Source organism: Beta vulgaris, chromosome 2 (genome assembly GCF_026745355.1).
Source record: "Beta vulgaris subsp. vulgaris cultivar EL10 chromosome 2, EL10.2, whole genome shotgun sequence".
NCBI lineage: Eukaryota > Viridiplantae > Streptophyta > Magnoliopsida > Caryophyllales > Amaranthaceae > Beta > Beta vulgaris.
In genome coordinates, this window is record NC_079203.1 from 34,153,088 (window position 1) to 34,162,517 (window position 9,430).

General features: G+C 34.6%; 1 protein-coding gene across 1 annotated transcript; it reads left to right on the plus strand.

Annotated features, from left to right (window-relative positions):
* Positions 1-1,302: 1,302 nt before the first annotated feature.
* Positions 1,303-8,956, plus strand: LOC104906082 (uncharacterized protein YKR070W). Its single transcript, XM_010694794.4, has 12 exons — positions 1,303-1,528; positions 1,616-1,719; positions 1,801-1,836; positions 3,275-3,348; positions 3,482-3,522; positions 4,944-5,015; positions 5,124-5,325; positions 6,266-6,361; positions 6,985-7,052; positions 7,991-8,189; positions 8,280-8,363; positions 8,468-8,956. Exons 1-12 carry the CDS (start codon positions 1,476-1,478, stop codon positions 8,540-8,542), a joined length of 1,104 nt encoding a protein of 367 aa, XP_010693096.2. The 5' UTR covers positions 1,303-1,475; the 3' UTR covers positions 8,543-8,956.
* The last annotated feature ends 474 nt before the right edge of the window (positions 8,957-9,430 follow it).

Below are 9,430 nucleotides of genomic sequence, written 5' to 3' on the forward strand. Positions count from 1 at the left end.
GCCTAAAGATAAGTATTGGAAGAGGATAGAATTATATCCAACTAATATGAGCAAAGTCCTGCCGTAACAAGGACACTGCCGGCTCCTATAAATACCCCCCTGATCTGAGTCATAAGGTACATTCACAATCATTATTATACTCCACTTGAGAGATTCCGGTTTACCCATTACTGACTTAGGCATCGGAGGGGCATTCTTCGGATCAACCTCTGAGGTTAGCTTACGTGTTTTATTTTGCAGGACATCAAATCGGCTTACATACATTGAAGATACCCGGTTCACTACCTACCATTTATTCCATATCGGAACAATATGTGTAAGGAAAAAAATTAGAACCAATTAAAATAAGTTATATTCATTATTTGTTGCTCATGAAGTTTTCTTCATCCACCTCGAGAGTTTATTTTTTTTGTTGAATTTTTTTTCGGCTGAGTGTTTTGGCACTCGGATGTGTTTTTGTGACATTCACTTTTGTGCTTCTCTTCTTCAGAGTCATCTTCTTTAAAGGCGTATTCAAAACACTTTTTACCCCCTTTTCTTTTTTTTTTGTCTTTGCTTTTTTTATTCTCTTTTTTGGCGTCAATTTCTCTATGGCATGTCCCGTATAGGGTTTCCAAATTAAAGATAGGTTCAGAGCGATCAAAGCGAATATATTTCATGCTAAACGATTGACTTTCACACTAGACACAAAAGTCTCATCATCATTGTTAACGTCAACATTCAATTTATGCTTTGCACATTTCAACATATCACTAAGTATGAGAGATAGAAACATAGAGCACATCTTATCTCCCTGCGTGTTCGATTTAGTGGGGACAGTTGGGACATCGATAAAGATTACGTCCCCTTTCCTCCTCCCATCATTACCTTGTGATCCATTGGCGGTGTCATTATTATTCCACCAATTGTCCTTATATTCTACCAATTGTGATCTATTGCTTGTCCAATTGTCATTATCATTTGGGTGGAAATCGTGCAAGGAGGAAGGTGTTCTTGAGTTCTTGGAGGAAGAACAATGGAGTAGAGAGAGGAGAGCGAAAATGAGCCACGTGAAAATAAATTTCGCTGGTAATTTTATTTTTTATTATATTTTGTTTTTTTGAAAATTATTTCTGGGTTTTTAGAAATTGATGTATTTACGTAAATTTAGGTAAATAAATAAATTGAAAATAAATTAATTTAAACAATTAAAAGAAAAGGAAAAAGGAAAAAGAAAAAGGGTGAGGATTCCAATTAATTTGAGCAGGTTTGACCTCCATGAACCATGATCTTTCACTTCCCAAACAGAAAGTCACCTAAGTGATAAAAAGAATAGAATCATCCTCTACTCCCCAAATATATTCCTCAAATCCCCGAGTTAGCAAATCATAGGCGCCAAGAAAATTTAGAAACCATCTTCTACACACTAGAGACACAGGACACAGGACACAAGGCAGCAACAACAAAACAATCCAGCAATCAAGCATCCGACGACCATGAGCATGTTATCTCCTCCTTTCTCTCTCCTCCAGTCTTCCCAATCCAACAGGTCTGCTCCACTCAAATGCCCTCTTTATTAATATCTATGCCTTTCTCTTCATTAATGAATAATGAATACATTTTTCATTTGTCTCAGCAAACCGTTTGGAATTGCATTTGATATTGATGGAGTTATTCTTCGCGGTCGCCACACCATTGGAGGTTCTGCTCAAGCTCTCCAGAGATTGTACCATCAATCTGGTAATTCATTACTCTATCTTTTTAATGTTCAACTTATTTTAGGATTGGTATTCAGTTTTTTTCATCCATTTTTCTTTGTAGGTGCTCTCAAGGTTCCTTTTTTGTTCCTCACAAACGGTATCATTTATTTATTTATTTCTTTTATCTTCGCTCGTGGTTTAATTGCATAAGTCCCATATATTTGTAGTGAAACTCTACAAGGTAGAGTTGTAGTGAAACTCAACAAGGTAGAGTTATATCTGAGCCATATATTTTAAAATAAAGGGCTTATATTGATGGAACAGAAAGATTTAGGGATGGAATATATGAGCTATTGATTTTTTATTCAATTGTAGAGTTATATTACAACTCTAGAGGATCAAAATACTATGATGCGTGCGTTGATATACCTAAAACATAATTGATAGGTAAATAGTTTTAAAATTTATTTCGTCACTAAAACAATGACATTTTTTGACAATTTAAATTTTAATTACATAGGGATATTTTTGACATTTTAAGAGGATCCTAAAGTCCTCGGAATGTTCCTTTATGGAATAGAGATTATTGTTTTTGTTATTTATGGAGTCTTTGTATGAAATAGTTGGAACTTGGAAATATGGTTTTATCTCTTGCTCTAGGTTGTGTTTGGTTCACGGTAATAAAAAGAATGTTCAGTTTTTTATTTTATTAATTTTGGTGTTTTTGTTTGAAATGGGTTCTTATGGTTTGGGGAAAATAAATTAATTGATTGTTCTATTTTTATCTGAAAATTTTACTATAACAATCATCTGCATTCTCCATTGGTTGGTTACTTGCTAGAAAGGTTGGAGAGTAGAAAATCACGTGCGTAGTACTGCGTACATTAGCAATACTTCAGCGGCCCGTTTGGTAGTTGTTAATAAAATGCAGTAATGGGAATGAATTTTAAGTGTAATTTTACTAGGGAAGCACCCTTAAAATCTCTATGGGGAGGCATTTTTTCTCCATGGGCAAGCAATCTCACCCCTAAAATTGTGTTTTTGTCTCCAAAGGGAAGCAATTTTCATTACCACTCATTACCACCTACAAGGTGGTATTGGATGGGAATGAAAATTCAAGAAGGAAAGTGGACACTTTAGAATAAATTAGCATTACCATGGGAATGGACCATGATATTTTTCACAAATTTACACACAAATTCATTCCCATTACCACCATTTATAACCAACGACCAAACGGGCCGCTAGTATACTCCTTTTGTCTAGAATGAATAAGAGAATAGTCACAAATTCTTCATAGGAATGTCTAAACATTAAAAAATGTCTCAGTTACCTACTTCCTTTACTGAAATAATGGTAGATTCTAATCAGTCTTTGGTGAAATTGCCTCACTTTAATCGGGTAATGGAGAGAGGACAGAGATTAATGCTATTACATAGGTATTTTGATCAAATTGCTTTAAATAACATAATTATAAAGGGTTGGTACAATGTGACTATTATTCTCTGAGGGAGTTTTATTTTATAGAAATTGTAATGCAAGTGGAATTTTCTAAGTGAATGCAACTCTTGAAGTGAGCTGTTAATATATAATAGGAGGTGGAGTGCCAGAGACGAAGAGAGCATTGGAGTTAAGTGAACTTCTTGGCGTGAATATTTTGCCTTCTCAGGTAGTGAAGCTTCATTCGACCAATCATGTCCTATAGAATATAAGACTACTACATTTTTTTTCTTCATTCTTCTGGGAGAGCTACCTTGCAGATGTGAATTTGGCGTAGTTTCCTCTTGTTTTATTTACTGCAGGTTGTACAAGGTCACTCTTCGTTTAGAAATTTATTGGGAAGGTAGGCTTCATTTCTTCTTACCAGCGAGGTGTCTTTCTGTTTTGCTTTGGCTTCTAATTCTAAAATATTGTAGACTTTGTGTCCACCTTCTAAAATATGCCAGGCAAGGAAGAGAGGAGAAGAGGATAGGTGTGTTGTGTGTGTGTTTGATAGTGAGACGAGGTAAGTTGTACAAGTAGCAATTATTAGTACATACCCTTGGGGGATTCTCTGTAGCTACTGCGCCAAAATAAAAAAGAAATAGGAAACAGAAAGAAGTAAATTTTCAAATTAATAGAAGTTACTAGATAATAGCTAAAAGACCTAAGAGAATGATTATCCTGTTTGTTTTAGCCTTCTACATCTTCTTTGTTCACTGAGTATGTCCCTTCTCTCATTGCACAAGAGGCAGGACTTCTTCTGGTGGTTTATCAATATGAGATCTCGCTTTATGTTGCTTCCTTGTGTGTATGTGTGAAACAATAACTAGTTTGTGGGAACTCAACATCAATGTACATCTCATCTTTAGTGTAGTCACTTTAGAATTCATAGCTCTCACAGTGTTTCTACCCACAGCTTCCTTTCCGTGCTCTATTTTTCAGAATGAAACATTTTATTATATACATGATGTTGACACGTCATTGCAAATTATGAAGTTTGAAGTTGGGTTGAACATCGATGAGTCATGGCACATGTTATGATTTGCTTCTCTCTAAATATTTCAATTTTTTGATCTAAAAAACACTCGAATGGCATATAAGTTTACGGGGTAATTTCTATGTATAAACAATTGATACCTAGACTGTCTCATTTGGACGTTGTCAGCTAACTTGCATAGAGACGAGTACGGGTTTGAATTCGGGTACGGCAGCGGAGAACAACAAAATTTCGAAATTTTAGGAATGGGTACATGTACGTGTACAGTTTATATATCGTATGTGGTACGAGTATGTGACATAGAAGAAGCACCCGTGTTGTCAGGGTGCATCTTGACATGATTTAGCTAGACCAAACGGGATATACTAATAAGTATACAGGAGTAGTAAATTTTTCCATTTTCAAGAATATGTAGCGTCTTTAAAAAGGACAAATCACAAATGCCAACATAATGTCAAAAAGCTGCTGCAAATTAACAATAATATTACAAGCTAAAAAGTACACCAAATTTATACCTAAAGGAACACCGAAGAAGTAAGAAACTTGTTTCCAAGAGCCTTGATGAAGCCTTGCAATGCAAATGAAGCTCAACTTGGAAATGCATCACTTCTTATTTCAACTTGTAAAATTATTGTGCTAATTTCATTTTGTGGTATTCCGTTTCTCACAGAACACATCTAGCTTAACACTCAACTTTGTAGAATTACTAAAGTGATTAATTTCTGTGTTCACTTCCTTATATTTTGAACAAAACCTTTCTCAACTCTTTAACTTCATTGGTCTAGGTACCAAAATGAACTCATTGTTGCTACTGGAAAGGGGGAACCTGCTTTGGTTATGAGAGAATATGGTTTCAAGTATGTTGTTGTATCTACAAGCTTCTTTTCATTATTCTTTGTGATGTTCTAGCAATCTAGCTTGCATCTTTGGGCTCTCTTTAATGCGTTACGCTTTGCATCTGGCAGGAAGGTGCTCTCCCTAGATGAATATGCGTCATTTTTTAAGGACATTGATCCTGTGTCACAATATAAGAACTGGACAACTATGTCAAGAATTGATGGAAGCAACACCCTTAAAAAATTGGCTTCTACTTGTGATTTGTACACAGAGAAAGTGAAGGCAGCATTTATTGTTAGTGATCCTGTTGATTGGGGTAGGGATATCCAGGTAATTCTCTATTGTTCCAGGAGAGTGATTTTTGTTTCTGAAGGTAGTCTGATCTATGATGCAGTTAGAAGTCATGCGAGGTTAACTTTAATGTAAAATGGCCCTAGAAAGAAGTGGTAACTGAAACATTTGGACATTTGGCTGACGACGTTAGATTTATGTTCTGCATGAGCTTCTTAACTAGCTTTGGAAACTTTATAAAGTTTCTGGCAGGGGCCTTTTCAATTTTTTTTTCTAGAAATTCTTTCTGGTCAGTTTCCAAGAACACCTTCACTTGAGGTATAAGCAACCCTATCAGTTAGGGTGAGAAGCTTATGCCAACTATGCTCAAAGCACATAGCTATAAATGAGCAAATAAATCTCCAGTTAGAGCAGACATATTTTGAGCAGTTGCTAAAGCAATGTGAAAGAAGGCTACTCAACATTATCATGCCCTTGTCTAATCAAGTTTAATTTACATTGATTATACTGGACTTCTGAAAACTAATTTGCCTGACATAATGTTCTGAGGATTTGCATAAAACATTTTTGAATTTAAACATTATCCTCCATAAATAAGCATGTAGAAGGTAGTTTATGTATGTTACCTTCATTTACAGGGATGGAGATAGCAGAAGATCACCATCAAAAGTTCTAAGCAACATTTATACTGTTAATATTGTTGAATTTTTGGTGGTTGTTACTTTGATGTGAAAAAGTATGGACAAGAACCCAGATTTTTTCTCTTTTCCCTATTTACTCATACCCTCTATGTTTCCCAAGTCTCTGTACATGTATGTTTAGCTTGGCTTGCATCCAGTTTGTATAATTTTCTGACCTTCACCTTCGGGTTGAGGTTTTTCTTCAAGTCTTCCCATCAGTAACTCCGGATTGATTTCACTTCCTTAGAGTTTCTTTTCTTTACTTTCTTGTCCTAAGGAGCGGGTCGTTTTGTGGTTAGGTTCTATGTGACATTCTAAGATTTGGAAGCCCTGCTGGACAGGAGGATGGAGGTCAACCGGCGTTATATTTTGCAGCTGATGATCTTGAATACCAGGTTGGTTCTTCAGAATTGTATCTTTCTTTCTTTTCGAAAAGTTTTGTCGAGGATGTTTGACCTATAAGCTTTTGGAGAAAAAGTAAGACGAGAGAAATAAAGTCGAAAATTGAAATATATAACAGATATTAGCCTCTGAAACTTTTCAGCTGTGGTTGACCTGAAACTGCTTATGTTGAAATTTCAGTTTTAAAAATGTAAACCTTTAATCAGAATATAAGTTTTTTTAAAAAAATTAACCTCAGTACATAAAGAATGATTCAGTTTAAAAAAGATGAACCACTGGTTAAAAGTGAACTTAGAGTTAAAAAAGACGAACCTATAGCTAATAAAAGATGGACCTTGTACACATTGTGTTGGGTCTATTCTTTTCAACTAAAATAGGAACATTTACCAAAATGAACTGATTTTTGCTTGTCAAAATTGATTTTTACTGAGTCACTAGTGCTTGTCATATGCAGTTACTAGTTATTGTTGAAAAAGCTGGATTATGCCGAGATCAATATATATTAGTTGAGGAGAATAGTTCATTTATTGGGCTAGTTATCTCCTCCAAAATTCAACAAAGATGTGTAAATATCTGATCTGTTAATATGTTTCTTTGGTGGCAATGCCATTGTTAGGCTGCATTTCCAGCTAAACGTCTTGGTGTGGGGGCCTTTAGGATTGCACTGGAAAGTATTTATAACAGGTATTTTTTTTCTGTCTATGTCTTCTTTCATACCTTTTTATATGTGGCAAGATCTATCATGGTCTTGGTGTATTTTTCTTATCTTAATCTTTTAAGGTTTTGTCAGAGTGGTTTAGAAAGTAAATCAGGAATATGAAATATCCCCTTTTCAGAAGTAGTGTTGACATAAATGTTATTGGGATGACTGTTCTCCAACGATAACTTTACATAACTACAGTTGATTAAGATTGATAGAATACCCTGTTGCACTTCCTATCTGATGGTCGAAATCATATGTCAGTCTACCTGCATTAATGAATAAATACCCACTCAAGTAAAACCGTTGTTGACGGGAATCATCATTGGAGGGGAGAAGAGCACGAACCACTACCTGTATACAAACTATATGGGGTGCTATCATCTGATCTGTAAAGGTTGAGTGCAATTTATAGCGAAGAATACCCGATCAAGCAGCCAACATATAATATTGCTTTTATTTGATTACCTTTCAAGGGTATATTGGTCAAACAATTTAATAAATCCTTAAATTTGAGGAGACATGACGATAGGATTATCATTTTCATTTTTCAGGGGTGTATAATCCATTGTAGCCTACTAAAGCTGCAACCAGAATAAGTTGTTAATAAATTCTATGTTCATATTAGCAGGGGGGTAAATGAAGTCATCCCGGTGATTTCCTGTGTCTTGGGGTAGAAATGTGGTCATCTTACTTTCTGAAATGTGGTCTTCTCATTGACACATATTTTTTTTGTAGAATAGAGTAATGAAAGCAGAGATGGCATGCATAATTGTTGGTCAATGAACTGCTCTATAAGTGTGTTTAAAACTAAAAGCAAGTGGCAAATATTCTCTGGACTATATGATATGGGATGTCAAACTGATGATTGGGTTATTTGTATCTTCGAAAGAGTACTTCATTTATTATACATCTGCTGCAGAATTCACCACACCCAGCTTAAGTACACAATTTTTGGAAAACCCGAGCCTATCGCTTTCAAGAATGCAGAGGCCATTCTTAGACAGCTTCATTGCCATATGGATCTTGACTTTCACGTAAAAGATAATCAATCAAATTATTTCAGAGCGCTTTATATGGTAGGTGATAACCCATCAGTTGACATTAAAGGTGCAAGACAGGTTAGTTCTTCTACGATACTGTTTGATTAGTGACCTTCCATTTCCACCAATGCTTTGTTTGATTGTACTAAATCGTTCTGCCAACTTCAGGCTGGAAATCCTTGGATACCTGTTTTAACCCGAACAGGTATGTTTCAAGGTCAAGGAAATCACAAAGAGCATCCCGCAGATCTGGTAGGTTTGAACGAGTAGCATAAACTAGGGATGATTTGTGGGATAATAATTAATACATGTAAAGCAATTGAAGTCTGAAATTTTGAATTGATCTGTATACTCAGGTTATGGATACAGTCGAAGATGCTGTTGACTACATTTTGGAGAAGGAATTCTGTTCTGGATGTACATCTGGTTAGTGCTAAAGCATTGCAGCAGCACTACACTGCTTTCTGAAGCATGTATACGCTTGGAGTTTCATTTTGGAGTTTCATTACTAGTTTATTGTTTGCCAAAGAAATAAAAGTTATACTCATTGTTAGTTTTGTATCATCATTGAGAGTTTCATTTATCTCAAGGGGATACTAAAACAAAAAAAAAAAAAAAAAGGTACGTCAAGGGGATGAAATTCTCCTCGTTGAATTTGTTGTATAATTGGCTATGGAGTATCATTTTTGGTGCGTGGTTAGATTTTACTAGCTTTGAGCCTTTGAGTCTTTGACTAAGTACTAAATATAGACAGGACGATATACTTTTATCATGTTGTAGCAAGAATAATGACTACTACTCCATATACATATTTTTATTTAAATAAAATTATGCCATTTTTTTTACTGTTATCGTTGTATTTATTTATAACATTAATGTACTACTTTTTACCAAATTGGTTTTTGTTTTTTTTTTTATCGAAATTGGCTCTTGCTAAGCAAACTAATGCTTGTCAATTAAACTACTACCTATATTTCCTATTAGTTTATACCGTTTGACTTTTACGTTTGTTAATGTAGAACTTTGATTATTAGTTTTTTTTACATCATTAACAACTAAAAGGTACAAAAAATTGATATTTGGAAAATATATGTAGACAAATCTGACTACATCTTACTTGAGTCATGATTATATTTTTTCTCATGTATAAATCACAAATCATGGTAAAAAATTAAATACATAAATAATGTCAAAGTAAATAATGCGTAGATTAAAGGAAATGGATGGAGTACTACCTTTTAGTAAAATGGTTTTTTTGGCTAAGCAAACTAATATTTATCAATCAAAATTATTTTTGTAGCGAATTTAATATAAAAAAA

Excerpts from the sequence above, each read along its gene's own strand:
- LOC104906082 (XM_010694794.4), top strand. The coding sequence starts at position 1,476 with ATGAGCATGTTATCTCCTCCTTTCTCTCTCCTCCAGTCTTCCCAATCC. Across the intron at positions 5,016-5,123 it reads ATGAGAGAATATGGTTTCAA|GAAGGTGCTCTCCCTAGATG; the intron begins GTATGTTGTTGT and ends TGCATCTGGCAG. Across the intron at positions 5,326-6,265 it reads ATTGGGGTAGGGATATCCAG|GTTCTATGTGACATTCTAAG; the intron begins GTAATTCTCTAT and ends TTTTGTGGTTAG.